Source organism: Ranitomeya variabilis, chromosome 3, assembly GCF_051348905.1.
Source record: "Ranitomeya variabilis isolate aRanVar5 chromosome 3, aRanVar5.hap1, whole genome shotgun sequence".
NCBI classification, from domain to species: Eukaryota; Metazoa; Chordata; class Amphibia; order Anura; family Dendrobatidae; genus Ranitomeya; species Ranitomeya variabilis.
The window spans coordinates 526,446,316-526,469,823 of record NC_135234.1 but is presented as its reverse complement, the minus strand read 5'-3'; the positions used below and the strand labels follow the sequence as shown (position 1 = coordinate 526,469,823).

At 44.9% G+C, this 23,508-nt stretch overlaps 1 protein-coding gene across 3 annotated transcripts in view; it reads left to right on the top strand.

The window, feature by feature from the left end:
• MYO16 (myosin XVI) overlaps positions 1–23,508 on the top strand; it is a 685,244-nt gene that overhangs the window by 465,204 nt on the left and 196,532 nt on the right. For all 3 annotated transcript variants that reach the window (XM_077297020.1, XM_077297019.1, XM_077297018.1), the window contains exon 23: positions 20,807–21,007. In XM_077297020.1, coding sequence (XP_077153135.1) covers positions 20,807–21,007 — 201 coding nt within the window. The remainder of the gene's footprint in view (positions 1–20,806; positions 21,008–23,508) is intronic.

Here is a 23,508-nt window from a genome sequence, read left to right as displayed (position 1 = left end):
GAATATCAGTTTCAGACATGTCCTTGATTGTCATAAGCGTCTATATAGAGTTTTTGCATTTCTTGCGCATTTATTGTGAAGGCAGGAACAATTGTTTTTTAAAAGACTAAAAGAAAATTCCCAAAAATGCAGATACGTATCTGCATCTGAAAGTGTTGTCTTTGCAGATATATTAACCCCTTAAGCCCCAAGGGTGGTTTGCACATTAATGACCAGGCCAATTTTTACAATTCTGACCACTGTCCCTTTATGAGGTTATAGCTCTGGAACACTTCAATGGATCCTGATGTTTCTGACAACATTTTCTCGAGACATATTGTACTTCATGATAGTGGTAAAATTTATTCGATAAGACTTGCATTTATTTGTGAAAAAATGGAAAATTGGCAAAAAATTAGAAAATTTTGCAATTTTCCAACTTTGAATTTTTATGCCCTTAAATCACAGAGATATGTCACACAAAATACTTAATAAATAACATTTCCAATAAGTCTACTTTACATCAGCACAATTGTGGAACCAAAATTTTTTTTTGTTAGGGAGTTATAAGGGTTAAAATTTGACCCACAATTTCACATTTTTACAACACCATTTTTTTTCAGGGACCACATCTCATTTGAAGTCAATTTGGGGGGTCTATATGACAGAAAATACCCAAGAGTGACACCATTCTAAAAACTGCACCCATCAAGGTGCTAAAAACCACATTCAAGAAGTTTATTAACCCTTCAGGTGTTTCACAGGTATTTTTAAAATGAAAATGAACATTTAACTTTTTTTCACACAAAATTTACTTCAGCTCCAATTTGATTTATTTTACAAGGGTAACAGGAAAAAAAAGTTGTTGTACAATTTGTCCTGAGTATGCCAATACCCCATATGGGGGGGTAAACCACTATTTGGGCGCATGGCAGAGCTCGGAAGGGAAGGAGCGCTATTTGACTTTTCAATGCAAAATTGACTGGAATTGAGATGGGACGCCATGCTGCATTTGGAGAGCCACTGATGTGCCTAAACATTGAAACTCACCAAATGTGACACCATTTTGGAAAGTAGACCCCCTAAGGAACTTATCTAGATGTGTGGTGAGCACTTTGACCCACCAAGTGCTTCACAGAAGTTTATAATGCAGAGCCGTAAAAATAAAAAATCATATTTTTTCACAAAAATGATCTTTTCACCCCCAATTTTTTATTTTCCCAAGGATAAGAGAAGAAATTGGACCTCAAAAGTTGTTGTGCAATTTGTCCTAAATGCGCTGATACCCCATATGTGGGAGTAAACCACTGTTTGGGCACATGGCAGAGCTCGGAAGGGAAGGAGCGCCGTTTGACTTTTCAATTCAAAATTGACTGGAATTGAGATGGGACGCCATGTTGCATTTGGAGAGCCACTGATGTGCCTAAACATTGAAACACCCCAAAAGTGACACCATTTTGGAAAGTAGACCCCCAAGGAACTTATCTAGATGTGTTGTGAGAGCTTTGAATCCCCAAGTGTTTCACTGCAGTTTACAACGCAGAGCCGTGAAAATAAAAATTATTTTTTTTCTCATAAAAATTATATTTTAGCCCCCAATTTTGTATTTTCCCAAGGGTAACAGGAGAAATTGGACCCCAAAAGTTGTTGTCAAATTTGTCCTGAGTACGCTGATGCATGGCAGAGCTCGGAAGGGAAGGAGCGCCATTTGGAATGCAGACTTAGTTGGATTGGTCTGCAGGCGTCACGTTGCATTTTCAGAGACCCTGATGTACGTAAACAGTAGAAACCCCCCACAAGTGACCCCATATTGGAACCTAGACCCCCAAGGAACTTATCTAGATGTGTTATGAGAACTTTGAACCCCCAAGTATTTCACTACAGTTTATAATGCAGAGCCGCGAAAATAAAAAATCATTTTTGTCCCACAAAAATGTTTTTTTAGCCCCCCAAATTTTTGTTTTCCCAAGGGTAACGAGAAATTGGACCCCAGAAGTTGTCCAATTTGTCCTGAGTACGCTGATGCCCCATATATGGGGATGAACCACTGTTTTGGCGCATGGCAGAGCTCAGAATGGAGGGAGCACCATATGACTTTTTAAGCACAAAATTGGCTGCAATCAATGGTGGAGCTGATACCCCATAAGTTGGGGTAAACCCCTGTTTGGGTGCACGGGAGAGCTCAGAAGGGAAGGAGCGCTCTTTTACTTTTTCAACACAGAATTGGCTGGAATTGAGATCGGACGCCATGTTGCATTTGGAGAGCCCCTGATGTGCCTAAACAGTGGAAACCCCCAACCCTAGCCCTAGCCCTAACCCTAGCCCTAACCCTAACCCTAGCCCTAACCCTAACCCTAGCCCTAACCCTAGCCCTAACCCTAGCCATAACCCTAGCCCTAACCCTAACCCTAGCCTTAACCCTAGCCCTAATCCTAACCCTATTCCTAATCAGAACCCTAGCCCTAACCCTAGCCCTAACCCTAGCCCTAACCCTAGCCCTAACCCTAACCCTAGCCCTAACCCTAGACCTAACCCTAATGGGAAAATGGAAATAAATACAATTTTAATTTTTATTATTTTTCCCTAACTAAGGGGGTGATGAAGGGGGGCTTGATTTACTTTCATAGCTGGTTTCTTAGCGGATTTTTATGATTGACAGCTGTCACACACTAAAAGACGCTTTTTATTGCAAAAAATAGTTTTTGGATCTCCACATTTTGAGAGCTGTAATTTTTCCATATTTTGGTCCACAGAGTCATGTGAGGTCTTGTTTTTTGCGGGACGAGTTGACAATTTTATTGGTAACATTTTCACGCATGTGACATTTTTTGATCACTTTTTATTCCGATTTTTGTGAGGCAGAATGACCAAAAACAAGTTATTCATGAATTTCTTTTAGGGGGGCGTTTATACTAGGGTTGAGCGAAACGGATCGGACAAATTCAAAAATCGCCGACTTTCGGCAAAGTCGGGTTTCATGAAACCCGACCCTAGTGTGGGATTGGCCATGAGGTTGGCGATCTTCGCGCCAAAATCACGTTTCGTATGACGCTTTCAGCGCCATTTCTCAGCCAATGAAGGAGGACGCAGAGTGTGGGCAGCGTGATGACATAGGTCTCGGTCCCCACCATCTTAGAGAAGGGCATGACAGTGATTGGCTTGCTTTCTGCGGCATCACAGGGGCTATAAAGGCGCGTGCACGCCGACCGCCATCTTACTTCTGCAGATCTCAGCATACGGAGAGGTTGCTGCAGCTTTGTCAGAAGAAGGGATATAGTTAGGGAGGGAAGATTAACCCCCAAACCGCTTGTGCTGTAGCGATTTCCACTGTTCAACACCATCTTTTTTTGCAGGGACAGTGGAGGCTATTTTTTTGTGCATCAGCTCTGTAGCTTATTAGGCTGCCTTATAAGGCTCCCTGATAGCTGCATTGCTGTTTGCACGCTCCTGTGCAAACCAACTGCTTTTTTAAAAGCAAAAATCCTGTTGATCCTTTCTGCAGTTATCTTGTTTCTTTTTCCACACTTTTGTGTGCAGCAGTCCTTTTTGTTGCTGCCATTCTTGTCCTGAGATCATTGTAGGGAGATAGAAATTGTACTACAGTCCTTGGATTTTTTCAGATATCTTCCAGCCACTTTCTGCCACTTACATTGTGTTGTGTTACACACTGGGCCTGAGTTGTGGTGCTGTCTCCCCCCCAAAAAAGGGAGATTCAAATTGTCACAAAGTGGATATACGCCAGTTCTGTTAGTTTGTCATATATCAGCCAGCCACGTTCTGCCACTTACATTGTGTTTTGTTATACACTGGGCCTGAGTTGTGGTGCAGTCTCCCCCCCAAAAAAGGGTGTTTCAAATTGTCACAAAATGGATATACGTCAGTTCTGTTAGTTTGTCGTATATCAGCCAGCCACGTTCTGCCACTTACATTGTGTTGTTATACACTGGCCCTGAGTTGTGGTGCAGTCTCCCCCCAAAAAAAGGGAGATTCAAATTATCACAAAGTGGATATACGACAATTCTAGTAGTTTGTCATATATCAGCCAGCCACGTTCTGACACTTACATTGTGTTGTGTTATACACTGGGCCTGAGTTTTGGTTCAGTCTCCCCAAAATAAAAAGGGAGATTTAAATTCTCAACAAGTTTATATACACCTTCTACCTTGTTTTACAGTACCATATAACATAACGGTTGTTATTTTGGTAACATTTTCCCAAAAATGAGGAAGTCTGATGGAAGAGGCCATGGGCGGTCGTTGCCAGCTGGTACTGATGGTGGTGGTGGAGCATCTGGTGGTAGAGGGAAAAGCAAAATACCACCTAAGGCTGGAGGTGTTGAGCCAGTGTCATCGTCTGGCTACACAAGGCCTCGAAGGCCCCCTTATCTTGGAGTAGGAAAACCGCTTTTAAAGCCGGAGAAGCAGGAAAAAGTTTTGGCTTTCCTTGCTGACTCAGCCTCTAGCTCTTTCGCCTCCTCTTCAGAAAGTTCAAAATATAAAAGCAGCGAGTCGTCAGTGGATGCTCCTGGTCAGGAACAAGACGTTTCCTTGTGTCCTTCACCCAAACCAAAAGTGAAGGATGCGTCAGGCGACACCACAGGTTACTCCATGGAGCTCTTTACACATACTGTGCCTGGGTTAGAAAGGGAAATTGTTAACTGCCCATTACAAGATGAATCGAACATGGAGTGCACTGATGCACAGCCACAGCTAGATTATTATGCTGTTCCATTGACTCAGATCACTACATTGCCCTCGCAGTGTACTGAGCCAGAATCTGACCCTGATGAGACTACGGTGCCCCGTCCCGAACGCTATAGCACTTTGCTCAGTGATACAGAGGAAGGTGCACATGACATTGAAGAGGAGGTGATAGATTACCCAGTTGTTGACCCAGATTGGAGGAAGAGGGTGCAGCTGCCAATAGCTCAGAAGCGGAGGAGGATGATCCACAGCAGCCATCTACATCACAACAGCTGTCATCTGGCAGGCCCGTATCAGGCCAAAAACGTGTGTCAAAAACAAAAACAGTTTTAGGACAGCGTGGCTATCCGGTGAAAGTAGCACAGCGTGCAATGCCTTAAAAGGTATTCGATAGTAGGAAGAGTGCAGTGTGGCAATTTTTTAACCAAGATCCGAATGATCAGTCAAAAGTTATCTGTAAGAAATGCTCAAAGACCTTTAGCAGAGGGAAGAATCTTAAAAATTTAAATACAACGTGCATGCGTAGACATTTAAACAGCATGCACTTGCAAGCCTGCACTAACTATCAAAAGTCACGTACCGTTGGTGCACCTGCTCAGAATGAAGGTAGTCAGCAAGGCTACTGGCTTCCCTCACTGTAAGTTCACCGGTTAGGACACCACCAGCAGCAAATGTGGAGATATCGTCACAAGGCCAAAGCAGTCAGGGAATCACAAGGTTATTGGTAGGAAACACTGTATGTAGGCCAACATCAAGAATACAATCACCAACCCTCTCTCAATCCGCCATGTCCACCACCACCACCGCTAGTTCCACCATATGCGGCTCTCCAGTCCAGCTCACCCTACAAGAGACTCTCGTTAGAAAAAGAAAGTACTCATCCTCTCATCCGCGTACACAGGGTTTGAACGCCCACATTGCTAGACTAATCTCATTAGTGATGATGCCCTATCAGTTGGTTGAAAGCGAATCTTTCAAAGACCTGATGGCCTATGCAGTACTACGCTATGACCTACCCAGTCAGCACTTCTTTGCAAGAAAAGCCATCCCAGCCCTCCACCAGCATGTCAAAGACTGCATTGTCCATGTACTGAGGCAATCAGTCAGTGGAAAGGTGCACCTCACAACAGATGCATGGACCAGTAGGCATGGCCAGGGACGTTACGTGTCCATCACGGTGCACTGGGTTAATGGGTTAATGTGGTGGATGCAGGGTCCACAGGGGATAGCCATAGTGGGACAGTTCTGCCTAGCCCACAGTCTAGGAAACAATTGGCTGCAGATGTTCGCCACCCCTCCTCCTCCTCCAGAAGCGAAAGCTCGTCCACAGAGTGCAGTCGTACGACCACTCCATCCGCAGCTGCCAGTGTTGCACATGAGGTGTCCCATTATCGAGCAGCTAGTGGTAAGCGTCAGCAGGCTGTGTTACAAATGAAGTGTTTGGGCGACAACAGACACACCACAGAAGTACTGGCCAAGTACTTGCAGCAAGAAACTCAGTCATGGCTGGGCAGTGTACATCTTGAGGCAGGCAAGGTAGTCAGTGATAACGGAAGGAATTTTATGGCTGCCCTTTCAGAACTGAAACACATACCTTGCCTGGCTCACACCTTGAACCTGGTGGTACAGGGCTTCCTGAAAAATTATCCGGGGTTACCAGCCCTGCTCCTGAAGGTGCGAAGACTTTGCTCGCACATCCGCCGGTCGCCCGTACACTCCAGCCGTATGCTGAACCATCAGCGATCACTGAATCTTCCCCAGCACCGCCTAATAATCGACGTTGCAACAAGGTGGAACTCCACACTGCACATGCTTTAGAGGCTGTTCGAACAGAGGCGTGCTGTAATGTATTTGTGGGAGGATACACATACATGGGCAGGCACTTGGATGGCAGACATGGAGTTGTCTGGTGTGCAGTGGTCGAAGCTACAAGACCTCTGTCAAGTCCTTCAGTGTTTTGAGGAATGCACACGGCTGGTAAGTGCAGACGACGCCATCATAAGCATGAGCATCCCACTAATACATCTTCTGATGCAAAGTTTGACGCACCTTAAGGTGCAGGTGTCTGCAGCCGAAGAGGAGGGAAGCCTTGATAACAGTCAGCCATTGTCAGCTCAGGGAACTGTCCTGGACGAGGTGGCGGACAAAGAGGAGGAGGAGGAGGAGGATGATGGGGATGAATATTTATGAGAGGAGGATGCTTCTCAGGGGGCAATAGAAACTGGTGGCATTGCAAGGTCAGGTACAGGGTTTTTGCAGGACACAAGTGATGTTGATTTGCAAGAAAGTGCTCCTCAACCCAGCACAAGCAGTGAATTGACACCTGGAACATTGGCCCACATGGCTGAGTATGCCTTGCGTATCCTAAAGAGGGACCCCCGCATTATGAAAATGATGACTGATGACGATTACTGGTTGGCCTGCCTCCTGGATCCACGATATAAAGGAAAATTACAAAATATCATGCCACATGAGAACCTTGAGCAAATATTGGCTACCAAACCAACAACTCTTGTAGACCGTTTGGTTCAGGCATTCCCAGCACACAGCGGCGGTGATGGTTCTCACACGAGCCGTAGTGGGCAACATGGCAGAGGTGTTAGAGGTGCACAAATCCGCAGTGGCGTTGGACAGAGGGGTTTTATGACCAAGTTGTGGAGTGATTTCGCAACGACCGCTGACATGACAGGTACTGCTGCATCAATTCAAAGTGACAGGAGACAGCATTTTTCCAGTATGGTTATGAACTACTTTTCCGCCCTTATCGATTTTCTCCCTCACAGGTCATTCCCCTTTGATTACTGGGCATCTAAAATAGACACCTGGCCTGAATTGGCAGAATATGCATTACAGGAGCTCGCATGCCCTGCTGCTAGTGTGCTATCAGAAAGAGTATTCAGTGCTGCTGGCTCAATACTGACCAAAAAAAGGACACGTCTGGCTACCCGAAATGTTGATGATCTAACCTTCATTAAAATGAACCAATCATGGATTTCAAATTATTTGGCCCCACCTTCCCCTGCTGACACGTAGCTTGCCTGAAAAATGTCTTGCTTTTGGCCTCCTCTTACTGACTTCTCCAATTCCTCCATTTGCAGCTGCTGGATGTCCACCATAGGCCATTTTTATACCTCCCTAAATGGGCTGACTCCCCCCACAGGGCCGTGGTCACTACCTGGCACAAGCACCCGTGCGAGTGCCGCTTGCCTGGACAGGTGGGTGTGCCCACTCTTGGGCGACGGCACTAGCACAGGGTCCCTGATAGTACACTGAAGTGTCTCTGACGGTGGTGGTGCACACCCAACATCAGACACACCATCGTAATATGAGGGGCCCTGTGCCCGTACCGCCGCCCAAGAGAGAGTGTTCCCCCAGCTCAAACAGTGCTCTACCACTTGCAATACTTACCTCTCCCTGGTCCAAAACTGTGTAGTCTGTGCTGTTAAATCCTTCAATGGCACTGCCAATACAAATTTGTTGAAATGATAGGTGATAGTTAAAATATACAGGGGCCCTGGCCTCCATTTAGACCAGTTAATACTTTGCGCCTCCTTCCACTGTCTGCTACTCAGCAGAGGAGCCCACCCCTGTACCTAGCTATGCCACCTGTTTATTTATGAAAAACATTTTGGCAGACATTTGGCCTACTTACTTATTTGGGCTTACTCACTGTGTCAGCCACTCCTTACAGTTGTCCCCCGCTGAACAAAGCAATGCTGCCTGGTTAGTCCTGTTACCAATTTTGAACTGCATTTAGCCTACTTACTTATTTGGGCCTACTCACGGTGTCAGCCTCTCATTACAGTTGTCCTCCGCTGAACAAAGCAATGCCGCCAGTTTAGTCCTGTTACCAATTTTGAACTGCATTTAGCCTACTTACTTATTTGAGCCTACTCACTGTGTCAGCCTCTCATTACAGTTGTCCTCCACTGAACAAAGCAATGCCGCCTGGTTAGTCCTGTTACCATTTTTGAACTGCATTTAGCCTACTTACTTATTTGGGCCTACTCACTGTGTCAGCCTCTCATTACAGTTGTCCTCCGCTGAACAAAGCAATGCCGCCTGTTTAGTCCTGTTACTAGTTTTGAACTGCATTTAGCCTACTTACTTATTTGGGCCTACTCACTGTGTCAGCCTCTCATTACAGTTGTCCTCCGCTGAACAAAGCAATGCCACCAGTTTAGTCCTGTTACCAATTTTGAACTGCATTTAGCCTACTTACTTATTTGGGCCTACTCACTGTGTCAGCCTCTCATTACAGTTGTCCTCCACTGAACAAAGCAATGCCGCCTGGTTAGTCCTGTTACCATTTTTGAACTGCATTTAGCCTACTTACTTATTTGGGCCTACTCACTGTGTCAGCCTCTCATTACAGTTGTCCTCCGCTGAACAAAGCAATGCCGCCTGTTTAGTCCTGTTACTAATTTTGAACTGCATTTAGCCTACTTACTTATTTGGGCCTACTCACTGTGTCAGCCACTCCTTACAGTTGTCCTCCGCTGAAAAAAGCAATGCCGCCTGGTTAGTCCTGTTACCAATTTTGAACTGCATTTAGCCATCTTTATTATTTCGGCCTATGTCTGTGTTTCCTCCTCATCCAGCCCATTGCCCAGCCACTGCTAGATGAGTCTGCTGGTACATTGACCCAGACCACTACATTCGCCTTGCACTCTACACAGCCAGAATCTGACCCTGCTGAAAGTCAGGTTCCCCTTCCCGCATACTATACCACCTTACACAGGGACAAAGAGGAAGGTGCAGATGAAAGTGCAGGTTCCTTCATCAGGTGGGGGGGCATACTCATTGGCGATGTCACTGGCACAGGGCCCTGATATGATCCGGTAACTTTGGAACCGCATGAACTTTCTCTGGAGTAGGTGGAAACTGTACTGACCGCAAAACCTGAACTAACACAGCAACTAGAAGTAGCCGTGGGGTGTGCCTAACAAACCTTAGACACCTCAACACAGCCGGAGGACTAAATACCCCTATAGATAGAAATAGGAATACTACCTTGCCTCAGAGCAGAACCCCAAAGGATAGGCAGCCCCCCACGAATATTGACTGTGAGTAGGAGAGGAAAGACACACGCAGGCAGAAAACAGGATTCAGCAAAAGAGGCCACTCTAGCTAAATAGGGAAAGATAGGACAGAATACTAAGCGGTCAGTATTAAAACTAGTGTTGAGCGATACCGTCCGATACTTGAAAGTATCGGTATCGGAAAGTATCGGCCGATACCGGCAAAGTATCGGATCTAATCCGATACCGATACCCGATACCAATACAAGTCAATGGGACTCAAGTATCGGACGGTATCCCTGATGGTTCCCAGGGTCTGAAGGAGAGGAAACTCTCCTTCAGGCCCTGGGATCCATATTAATGTGTAAAAGAAAGAATTAAAATAAAAAATATTGCTATACTCACCTCTCCGACGCAGCCTGGACCTCACCGAGGGAACCGGCAGCGTTCTTTGCTTAAAATGCGCGCGTTTACTTCCTTCCGTGACGTCACGGCTTGTGATTGGTCGCGTGCCGCCCATGTGGCCGCGACGCGACCAATCACAGCAAGCCGTGACGTAATTTTCAGGTCCTCAATGCCTAATTCTGCATTCAGGACCTGAAATTACGTCACGGCTTGCTGTGATTGGTCGCGTCGCGGTCACATGGGCGACACGCAACCAATCACAAGCCGTGACGTAATTTTAAAATGCGCGCGTTTCCTGCCTCCCGAGACGTCACGGCTTGTGATTGGTCGCGTCGCCCATGTGACCGCGACACGACATGCATTTAGCCTACTTACTTAGTTGGGCCTACTCACTGAGTCAGCCTCTCATTACAGTTGTCCTCCACTGAACAAAGCAATGCCGCCTGGTTAGTCCTGTTACCATTTTGAACTGCATTTGGCCTACTTACTTATTTGGGCCTACGCACTGTGTCAGCCTCTCATTACAGTTGTCCTCCGCTGAAAAAAGCAATGCCGCCTGGTTAGTCCTGTTACCAATTTTGAACTGCATTTAGCCCACTTCATTATTTGGGCCTACTCACGGTGTCAGCCTCTCATTACAGTTGTCCTCCGCTGAACAAAGCAATGCCGCCAGTTTAGTCCTGTTACCAATTTTGAACTGCATTTAGCCTACTTACTTATTTGAGCCTACTCACTGTGTCAGCCTCTCATTACAGTTGTCCTCCACTGAACAAAGCAATGCCGCCTGGTTAGTCCTGTTACCATTTTTGAACTGCATTTAGCCTACTTACTTATTTGGGCCTACTCACTGTGTCAGCCTCTCATTACAGTTGTCCTCCGCTGAACAAAGCAATGCCGCCTGTTTAGTCCTGTTACTAGTTTTGAACTGCATTTAGCCTACTTACTTATTTGGGCCTACTCACTGTGTCAGCCACTCCTTACAGTTGTCCTCCGCTGAAAAAAGCAATGCCGCCTGGTTAGTCCTGTTACCAATTTTGAACTGCATTTAGCCATCTTTATTATTTCGGCCTATGTCTGTGTTTCCTCCTCATCCAGCCCATTGCCCAGCCACTGCTAGATGAGTCTGCTGGTACATTGACCCAGACCACTACATTCGCCTTGCACTCTACACAGCCAGAATCTGACCCGGCTGAAAGTCAGGTTCCCCTTCCCGCATACTATACCACCTTACACAGGGACAAAGAGGAAGGTGCAGATGAAAGTGCAGGTTCCTTCATCAGGTGGGGGGGCATACTCATTGGCGATGTCACTGGCACAGGGCCCTGATATGATCCGGTAACTTTGGAACCGCATGAACTTTCTCTGGAGTAGGTGGAAACTGTACTGACCGCAAAACCTGAACTAACACAGCAACTAGAAGTAGCCGTGGGGTGTGCCTAACAAACCTTAGACACCTCAACACAGCCGGAGGACTAAATACCCCTATAGATAGAAATAGGAATACTACCTTGCCTCAGAGCAGAACCCCAAAGGATAGGCAGCCCCCCACGAATATTGACTGTGAGTAGGAGAGGAAAGACACACGCAGGCAGAAAACAGGATTCAGCAAAAGAGGCCACTCTAGCTAAATAGGGAAAGATAGAACAGAATACTAAGCGGTCAGTATTAAAACTAGTGTTGAGCGATACCGTCCGATACTTGAAAGTATCGGTATCGGAAAGTATCGGCCGATACCGGCAAAGTATCGGATCTAATCCGATACCGATACCCGATACCAATACAAGTCAATGGGACTCAAGTATCGGACGGTATCCCTGATGGTTCCCAGGGTCTGAAGGAGAGGAAACTCTCCTTCAGGCCCTGGGATCCATATTAATGTGTAAAAGAAAGAATTAAAATAAAAAATATTGCTATACTCACCTCTCCGACGCAGCCTGGACCTCACCGAGGGAACCGGCAGCGTTCTTTGCTTAAAATGCGCGCGTTTACTTCCTTCCGTGACGTCACGGCTTGTGATTGGTCGCGTGCCGCCCATGTGGCCGCGACGCGACCAATCACAGCAAGCCGTGACGTAATTTTCAGGTCCTCAATGCCTAATTCTGCATTCAGGACCTGAAATTACGTCACGGCTTGCTGTGATTGGTCGCGTCGCGGTCACAAGCCGTGACGTAATTTTAAAATGCGCGCGTTTCCTGCCTCCCGTGACGTCACGGCTTGTGATTGGTCGCGTCGCCCATGTGACCGCGACGCGACCAATCACAAGCCGGATCGTAATTTTAAAATCCTGAATACCTAGAATTAGGCATTGAGGACCTGAAAATTACGTCACGGCTTGCTGTGATTGGTCGCGTCGCGGCCACATGGGCGGCACGCGGCCAATCACAAGCCGTGACGTCACGGAAGGAAGTAAACGTGCACATTTTAAGCAAAGAACGCTGCCGGTTCCCTCGGTGAGGTCCAGGCTGCGTCGGAGAGGTGAGTATAGCAATATTTTTTATTTTAATTCTTTATTTTACACATTAATGTTGTTTCGATACCGATACCCGATACCACAAAAGTATCGGATCTCGGTATCGGAATTCCGATACCCGCAAGTATCGGCCGATACCCGATACTTGCGGTATCGGAATGCTCAACACTAATTAAAACCCTTCCAAAAATATCCACAGCAGATAATACAAAAAGTTCCACAATCTAACTAAAGACATGGAATGTATATCTGCCACTCCAGAGAATCCAACAAGACTGAGAAAATACTGACACAATCTAAGCTGGACAAAAAACACTAAATAGCACAGAATTATTAAGCACACAGCATGTGTGCCACAGAAACAAAACCAGACACTTATCTTTGCTGATTTGGCAGAAGGCAGAAGGAACCAAACCAGGACCCAAACCTCCCAACAACCATGGACAACTGGCAAGGACTAATGAATCCTGCAAGCCTAAATACCCCAGTCAGAACTGCAATCAGCAGATACACCTGACCAGGACTGCAACTCAGGGGCAACTGCATTACCACCTACAACCACCGGAGGGAGCCCAAAAGCAGAATTCACAACAGTACCCCCCCTTGAGGAGGGGTCACCGAACCCTCACCAGAGCCCCCAGGCCGATCAGGACGAGCCAGATGAAAAGCATGAACCAAATCAGCAGCATGGACATCAGAGGCAAAAACCCAAGAATTATCCTCCTGGCCATAACCCTTCCATTTGACAAGATACTGAAGTCTCCGCCTCAAAAAACGAGAATGCAAAATCTTCTCAACCACATACTCCAACTCCCCATCAACCAACACCGGGGCCGGAGGATCAACAGAGGGAACAACAGGTACCACATATTTCCGCAATAAAGATCTATGGAAGACATTATGGATAGCAAAAGAGGCCGGAAGCGCCAATCGAAAAGACACCGGATTAATAATCCCAGAAATCCTATAAGGACCAATAAACCGAGGCTTAAACTTAGGAGAAGAAACCTTCATAGGAACATGACGGGAAGACAACCAGACCAGATCCCCAACCTGAAGCCGGGAACCAACACACCGACGACGGTTAGCAAAACGTTGAGCCTCCTCCTGAGACAACACCAAATTGTTTACCACATGAGCCCAAATCTGCTGCAACCTGTCAACCATCGAATCCACACCAGGACAGTCAGAAGGCTCAACCTGCCCAGAAGAAAAACGAGGATGAAAACCAAAATTACAAAAAAAAGGCGAAACCAAAGTAGCCGAACTAGCCCGATTATTAAGGGCAAACTCGGCCAATGGCAAAAAGGCCACCCAATCATCCTGATCAGCAGACACAAAGCATCTCAAATAAGTCTCCAAGGTCTGATTAGTTCGCTCGGTTTGGCCATTTGTCTGAGGATGAAATGCAGAGGAAAAAGATAAATCAATGCCCAGCCTAGCACAAAAGGCCCGCCAAAACCTAGAAACAAACTGGGAACCTCTGTCAGACACAATATTCTCCGGAATACCATGCAAACGAACCACATGCTGAAAAAACAACGAAACTAAATCTGAAGAGGAAGGCAATTTAGGCAAAGGCACCAAATGAACCATCTTAGAAAACCGGTCACAAACAACCCAGATAACCGACATCCTCTGGGAAACCGCAAGATCAGAAATAAAATCCATAAAAATATGCGTCCAGGGCCTCTCAGGGACCGGCAATGGCAAAAGCAACCCACTAGCATGGGAACAACAAGGCTTGGCCTGCGCACAAGTCCCACAGGACTGCACAAAAGAACGCACATCACTGTTGTGAATTCCGTTCTGGAGCTCCCTCCTGTGGTTGCTAATGGTATTTTTGTGAGTTCTGCCCTTGGGCTCCCTCTGGTGGTTTCGAGTGGAACTGCTGCTCTGTTAGGTAGCTGTAGCAGCTGCCATCACTGATCGCCTTGCCTGGGTTTTTTATTTAAACCTGCTCTGGGCTTTAGTTCATGCCAGCTGTCAATGTCTTAGGTTGGATTTGGTTCTCTCCTTGGATTTCTCATATGGCCTGTCCTTGTCAGCAAAAGATAAGTTCTGCTAGTTCTTGTTCGTCCATTTGCTTTGGACATTATTGCTTTGCAAATATGTCTCTTTTTGTCCAGCTTGTCACTATGTCATATTCAAGCTAGCTGGAAGCTCTGGGAAGCAGATTTGCCCCTCCACACCGTGGGTCAGTGTGGAGTTCATTTTTTGTAAACTCTGCGTGGATTTTTGTAGTTTTTAATACTGACCGCACAGTATCCTTTTCTCTCTGTCTATCAAGTTTAGTATTGGCCTCCTTTGCTGAAAACTGATTTCATTTCTGTGTATGTCATTTCCCTCTCCACTCACAGCCAATATTTGTGGGGGGCTATCTTTCCTTTTGGGGTTTTCTCTGAGGCAAGATAGCTTTCTATTTCCTTCTTTAGGGGTAGTTAATTCTTAGGCTGTGAAGAGGTGTCTAGGGAGAGTCAGGAACATCCCACGGCTATTACTAGTGTTGTTGTTAGGATTAGGGATTGCGGTCAGTAGAGATACCACCTCCTCAGAGCTCGTCCCATGTTGCGTTTTAGCCACCAGGTCATATCGGTGTGGCCTTTTAACCACCAGGTCATAACACATCACGTGATAAAGAAGGCCACCAAAAAGACCTACCAACCAAGTCTCTGGTACCAAAAATACCAGGATGACCAGCCAACACAGAACAGTGAACCTCAGAAATCACTCTACTAGTCCATCTGTCAGGAACAAACAGTTTCCCCACTGGACAACGATCAGGTCTGTCAGCCTGAAACTCCTGAAGAACCCGTCGTAAATCAGGGGAAATAGCAGAAAGAACCACCCTTCTTTCAAAATGCCGACCGGTTCAAGGACCTCAGGAGAATCAGGCAAAAAACTCCTAGAAAGGGCATCAGCCTTAATATTCTTGGAACCCGGAAGATACGAGACCACAAAATCAAAACGGGAAAAAAACAAGGACCATCGAGCCTGTCTAGGATTCAGCCGCTTGGCAGACTCGAGGTAAATCAAATTCTTATGATCGGTCAAGACCACAATACGGTGCTTAGCTCCCTCAAGCCAATGTCGCCACTCCTCAAATGCCCACTTCATAGCCAACAACTCCCGATTGCCGACATCATAATTGCATTCAGCAGGCGAAAATTTACGGGAAAAGAATACACACGGTTTCGTCAAGGAACCAACATGATCCCTCTGGGACAAAAAGGCCCCTGCGCCAATCTCAGAAGCATCAATCTCAACCTGAAATGGAAGGGAAACATCCGGTTGGCGCAATACCGGAGCAGAAGTAAATCGACATTTAAGCTCCTGAAAGGCAGAAACAGCCGCAGAGGACCAATTCGCCACATAAGCACCTTTCTTCGTCAAATCGGTCAAGGGTTTAACCACGCTGGAAAAGTAAGCAATGAAACGGCGATAAAAATTAGCAAAACCCAAGAATTTCTGAAGGCTCTTTACGGACGTGGGTTGAATCCAATCATGAATGGCCTGAACCTTAACCGGATCCATCTCAATAGATGAAGGAGAAAAAAATAAAACCCAAAAAAGAAACCTTCTGCACCCCAAAGAGACACTTAGACCCCTTCACAAACAAAGCATTGTCACGAAGGATCTGAAATACCATCCTGACCTGTTCCACATGAGACTCCCAATCATCAGAAAAAATCAAAATATCGTCCAAATATACAATCAAGAATTTATCAATATAAGTCCGGAAGATATCATGCATGAAAGATTGAAAAACAGATGGAGCATTAGTGAGCCCGAACGGCATCACAAGGTATTCAAAATGGCCTTCGGGCGTATTGAACGCAGTTTTCCATTCATCACCCTGCTTAATACGAACAAGATTATACGCCCCCCGAAGGTCAATCTTCGTAAACCAACTAGCCCCCTTAATCCTAGCAAACAAATCGGAAAGCAAAGGTAAAGGGTATTGAAACTTGACCGTGATCTTAAGAGGCGATACTCAATACAGGGTCTCAAGGAGCCATCCTTCTTAGCAACAAAAAAAATCCCGCTCCCATCGGTGAAGAAGATGGCCGAATATGCCCTTTCTCCAAAGACTCCTTAACATAACTCCGCATAGCGGTATGTTCAGGCACAGACAGGTTGAAGAGTCGGCCCTTAGGAAACTTACAGCCTGGAATCAAATCAATAGCACAATCACAGTCCCTGTGCGGAGGAAGAGAACTGGACTTGGGCTCATCGAATACATCCTGAAAATCAGACAAAAACTCTGGAATTTCGGAAGAGGAAGAAGAGGAGATGGACATTAAAGGAACATCATTATGAACCCCCTGACAACCCCAACTAGTCACAGACATAGACTTCCAATCCAACACAGGATTATGTACCTGCAACCACGGAAAACCCAACACGATAGCATCATGTAAATTATGCAATACCAGAAATCGACAATCTTCCTGATGGGCTGGCGCCATGCGCATGGTCACCTGTGTCCAAAACTGGGGCTTATTTTTAGCCAAAGGTGTAGCATCAATGCCCCTTAAAGGAATAAGGTTCTGCAAGGGCTGCAAGTGGAAATCACAATGCCTGGCAAACTCAAGGTCCATTAAGTTCAAAGCGGCGCCTGAACCCACAAACGCCAAGACAGAAAATGATGACAATGAGCAGATCAAGGACACCGATAACAGAAATTTAGGTTGTACAGTACTGATGGTAAATGAACTAGCGATCCTCTTTGTCCGTTTAGGGCAGACTGAAATGACATGAGAAGCGTCGCCACAATAATAACACAACCTATTCTGACGTCTGAGTCCTTGTCGTTCTGTCCTAGACAGAATCCTATCACACTGCATTGGCTCAGGACTCTGCTCTGAGGACAACGCCACAGCGCGCACAGTTCTGCGCTCCCGCAAGCGCCGATCAATCTGAATGGCCAAAGACATAGAATCACTCAGACCGACAGGCGTGGGAAACCCCACCATAACATCTTTAACGGATTCAGAAAGACCCTTTCTGAAAATTGCAGCCAAAGCATCATCATTCCATTTAGTCAACACAGACCATTTTCTAAATTTCTGACAATACAATTCTGCCGGCTCTTGACCCTGAGATAGGGCCAACAAGGTCTTCTCCGCTTGATCCACAGAATTAGGTTCATCATATAATAGTCCTAAAGCCTGAAAAAAGGAATCTACATTAAGCAAAGCCGGATTCCCAGATTCCAGGGAAAATGCCCAATCCTGTGGATCACCATGCAGCAGGGAAATGATGATTTTAACCTGCTGAATAGAATCCCCAGAGGATCGAGGTCTCAAAGCAAAAAACAGTTTACAGTTGTTTTTAAAACTCAAAAATTTGGACCTGTCACCAAAAAACAAATCAGGAGTAGGAATCTTCGGCTCTAAAACAGGAGTCTGAACAATATAATCAGAAATTCCCTGTACCCTAGCAGCAAGCTGGTCTACACGAGAAGCTAATTCCTGAACATCCATGCTAACACAAGACTCCTTAGCCACCCAGAGAAAAAGAGGGAAGAAAAGGCAAAGCAAACTGCAGAAAAAAAATGACTCAACACCTTTCTTCCCTTCTTTTGAGATGCATTTAACTCATAGTGGGCCAGTTGTACTGTTATGATCCGGTGACTTTGGAACCGCATGAACTTTCTCTGGAGTAGGTGGAACCTGTACTGACCGCAAAACCTGAACTAACACCGCAACTAGAAGTAGCCGTGGGGTGTGCCTAACAAACCCTAGACACCTCGACACAGCCGGAGGACTAAATACCCCTATAGATAGAAATAGGAATACTACCTTGCCTCAGAGCAGAACCCCAAAGGATAGGCAGCCCCCCACGAATATTGACTGTGAGTAGGAGAGGAAAGACACACGCAGGCAGAAAACAGGATTCAGCAAAAGAGACCACTCTAGCTAAATAGGGAAAGATAGAACAGAATACTAAGCGGTCAGTATTAAAACCCTTCCAAAAATATCCACAGCAGATAATACAAAAAGTTCCACAATCTAACTAAAGACATGGAATGTATATCTGCCACTCCAGAGAATCCAACAAGACTGAGAAAATACTGACACAATCTAAACTGGACAAAAAACACTGAATAGCACAGAATTATTAAGCACACAGCATGTGTGCCACAGAAACAAAACCAGACATTTATCTTTGCTGATTTGGCAGAAGGCAGAAGGAACCAAACCAGGACCAAAACCTCCCAACAACCATGGACAACTGGCAAGGACTAATGAATTCTGCAAGCCTAAATACCCCAGTCAGAACTGCAATCAGCAGATACACCTGACCAGGACTGCAACTCAGGGGCAACTGCATTACCACCTACAACCACCGGAGGGAGCCCAAAAGCAGAATTCACAACAGGGCCCCTCATAGTACGCAAAAGTGTCTCTGCCGGTGGGAGGCACCACCCTCCATCAAACACACCTCCGTACTATGAGGGGCCCTGTGCCAGTGCCAATACCAATGAGTGGGCCCCCACTGCTTGCTCAGGATCACAGCACTTGCAAAGTTGAAATACATACCTCTCCCTGCTCCACCTCCATGACGTATTCCTCATTTCCTGGGCCCATGAAAAACTTGAGCCAGCCCTACCCCCCCACAACTTTAGCGAAATTACCCCCAGTTTTCAATGCCTAACTATTATTATAAAGTAAATTATGATTGACAAGCTTCAGTAATAAGAATTGATGTTTTTGGCATTAAAATGGGCACTGTAGGTGTTTTCCTGTCCTCCACTCACTGCCGACTTTGATTCCCCGTTGACTTGCATTGGGTTTCGTGTTTCAGTCGGCCCCGACTTTACGCAATAATCGGCCGATTTCACCCGACCCGACTTTTGACAAAGTTGGGTTTCTCGAAACCTGACTCGATCCGGAAAAAGTAAAAGTCGCTCAACTCTAGTTTATACCATTCCACATTTGGTAAAATTGATAAAGCATAGAAAAAATAATTATTTTTGCATCGCTTTATTCTGAGGACTATAACTTTTTTATTTTTTTTGCTGATGATGCTGTATGGCGGCTCGTTTTTTGCTGGACAAGATGACGTTTTCAGCCATTGTCGGGAAGGAGTGTTTAGCTGTAATATCGTTCATTTATATGCAGAAGTCTTACCTACTAGGCCACAGATTCAAACTTGAATCAGACCATGCCCCTCTGAGATGGTTAAGAGAAAGGAAGGGTAAGAATGCCCTGGTGACTAGGTGGTTCTTAAGTCTCCAGGATTTCAGTTTCCATGTAGAACATAGTCCCGGGATGTTACATGGTAACACAGATGCCCTCTTGCGAATACCCTGTTTGGTGTCCTAATGTGCAAAAACCCCTGGCTTTTGCCAGAGGTGGGGTGTATGACAGGGTCACTGGCAATGGTATGTGGTAGGAGATATGTGTCATGAAGGTTGTTATCCTACGTGATGTGAAATCCATACGTTTCTCTACAGCAAGATATGTGCCTGAAGGGTTATTCAGCAGTTGCCAGGATTTGGGTTTTATTGTGAGTAGGTGTAAGAGATGGGAGGGACATCTACTCACCATATCTCCACCTCAAAGGTGTGGTTGGAGGTAGTTATATGTTCAGCTACTTTTTTTGTGTCTTTGGAGGAAGGAAATCTCCTGGCTGGGAGTTGTGTCCCAGACTGCTGGGGAGGACTTTGTATAGACTTTTTATTTTCATTTGTAACAGAAAGGCTGCTTTGTGTTATTATTTTGGTTTTATAGTTTATGAAGCAATAAACCACCCAGAGACTTTTATACCAAGTGTTCCTCTGTCCACTTTGGGGAGCAGCTGAGTGAGCCGACCTACCACAGTATGTACATAATATATTGATCTAAAAGAAAAGAAAAGAGAAGCACAGAAGCAGTAATTAATAATAGTGGAATATGTGCAAGTCTAAAGACTTTGGCCATGGGTCAGAATAATAGAGGAAAAATGAAAAAGGCAGCAGTCCAAGTCAGCAAGCAATGAGAGAGTGAAGTCCTTTATTTACACATACATGCGGCAAAAATTTTATTTTGCTGTTTATATCTATTTATCTACTGAATCTATCATCTATGTTTACACTGTTTTGATTGAGTTTTATTAGATAACATTTTACAATTTTTTTTTGTCTTGGACCACATTGGGCTGTGTACTTTTAGAATTATTTTTATATAGTATGTTATGATGTTATGTTAATAAACCTAAATAAAAATGTGCTTGTTTTTCAGAAGCCATTGGGATTTCTGTCTATTTTAGATGAGGAAAGTCAGTCAATTCATCCTATGGAACAAAGCCTTTCAAAACGTCTTCAGTCTCTCCTGGAAATATCAAATTCTAATACAGTGTATACATCAGCAAAAGATGGAAATGGCAATGTCACATCCAAGGAACAAGGTCCTGTCTTCACAATTATGCATTATGCTGGAAGGGTAAGCATCTTCTATCGAGCAGACAACTCCATGTACTGGGGCTGGGAAGATTTCAGCATTAGTAATGAGTCTGGTGCTTTGTTGTACCCTCTCCTATGAATATTTGGTATTGTACAATACAGCTCAAATCTTTTAGTCAGGCTCAGGAGTACATTTAATGGATAGCAGTGTTTTAAATATAAAATTTTCTTTGTAATGTCATCATTAAGACACTGCATCAATAATTTTATAGCCTATTTTTTATACGATCTTTCTGATAGGCTAGGGAATGAATTAACTAATTAACAGTTTGTGTGGCAATCAATGGTTCTTTCTAAGCCTGGCACACTGTATTGTAAATCTGCTCTGACTTATCATTTGTGTATAGGCTTTGTGATCTGCCAAATCTGCAGCATGTATATGTGTGCAGTGTCCCCATAATGATGTTGCTGCCATGACATGTCTAGAGTTCATTAATGCAATATGTGTCATGGTTTGCCAGCTGAGCCAGCATACTGGAATACTTGCTGAATATAACTAAATATTCATCACATACTATACTTTTATGCCTTAATGGAATCATCTCACACTTTTTGGTAAAGGATTACATGCCATGAGAAGTGTGAATTAGAAATAGCAATTGGCTGAGCATTTGCCATTTTCATTAACCTAGCACATTTGGTAGAAAATATAGTTGAAAGATCGAACAAAAATATTTCAAGAAATATAAATAAAATTGGAATGTTTTACAGATTTTATTTATATGTTCAGGAAAGTTTTCTAAGAACATAGCAGAGGAAAGTAACTTTGGATTTTCCCTTCTGTCAAATTGAAAGATTCTCAATATTTAAATCCTTCGTAGGTTAAGCTCATACTGTTCTCAGGCACTATGTTCTGCATATGCACTGGGAAGTTTTTCTGATGGATACATCTAATATGCCAGTAAACTTTCATTATCCAAACATTGCAATTCACTGGTTGGTATTAGTGATGAGAGAGCACTAAAATGCTCGGGTGCTCGTTGTTCGGGTCGAGCATATTGGAATACTCGGGAACTCAGCCAGAAAAACGAGCCCAATGTAAGTCTATGGGAACCCCGAGTATTTTTACCGCGATCCCCCCGGGGGTCCTTTTAAGGTCTGAAAATGTCTGAAAATGATGGAAACAGTGCTCAAATAACACAGAAACATCATGGGGATTGCCCCTGGAAGCATTCCTGACTCCTAGTTCACAGCTGTAAACTTTTTTTTCCGACATTCATGCCATTTTTCCCGCAGTCACCAAAAACACACTAAAACGAAACCAAAACGGATTTTGCTGGGAAATATGTTAAGGTACATCCTTTGCAGGTTAATGACTTGCCTGTAAGGCCAAATTATTAACCCCAGAATGAAAATTTCCTCCCCCACTTAGGCTTAGTTCAGATGCAGCCTTTTTGAAGCGTTTTTCAACTTTAACATTGCTTTCAACCACTACAGATGCGTTCACTGGGAAATGTCGTTGTATCATTTAACAACCCTAGCTGGCCATGTGGTGTGTGCCCAATTCCCCATTCATGCCCAATTCCCCAATGTGTGTTCCTTTTTTTGCAAAATAAAAGAGTGCCATCACAGCCCCCTTTTCCAAAATGCACCGTACAGAGCACGTTCACCCTGGTAATCTAGTGGCAGTTAAAGGACACACTGCAGGAGACAGAATGAAGAAGTAGGTCCAATGTAATGTCATGCCCAATTCCCCAATGTGGGTTCCTTTTTTACAAAATAAAATTGTGCCATCACAGCCCCCTTGCCCAAAATGCACCGTACAGAGCACGTTCACCCTCGTGATCTAGTTGCAGTTAAAGGACACATTGCAAGAGACAGAATGAAGAAGTAGGCCCAATGTAAAGTCATGCCCAATTCCCCAATGTGGGGTCCTTTTTCTAAAAATTAAAATAGTGCCATCATAGCCCCCTTGCCAAAAATGCACCATAAATAGCACGTTCACCCTGGTGATCTAGTGCCATTTAAAGGACACATTGCAGGAGACAGAATGAAGAAGTAGGCCCAATGTAATGTCATGCCCAATTCCCCAATGTGGGATTCTTCTTTTGCAAATTAAAATAGTGCCATCATGGCCCCCTTGCCCAATATGCACCGGCCTATAACAGTACAGAGCACGTTCACCCTGGTCATCTAGTGGTTCTGGATGATGAGGATGAGGATAAGGAGGAGGATAACAGCAAACAGACCAAATGTGGAAGCGTATAACCATTTGTGGTTGTGAAGAGGTGCATGAGAATACACCTCCCCAAAAGAGAGAATGTATTTGAGGTTATGTTTTGCTGTTTTCACTTGGTGGTGTACAGAAGTCTTTCCCAGTCCAGCCCTTGTTCATTTTTTAAGAGTCAGCCTGTCAGCATTTTCAGCTGACAGGCAGATGCGCTTATCTGTTATAATTCTACCAGTGGCACTAAAAATCTGCTTTGAAAGAATGCTAGCAGCAGGTCAGGCCAGGACCTCCAAGGCATAGAGAGCCAGTTC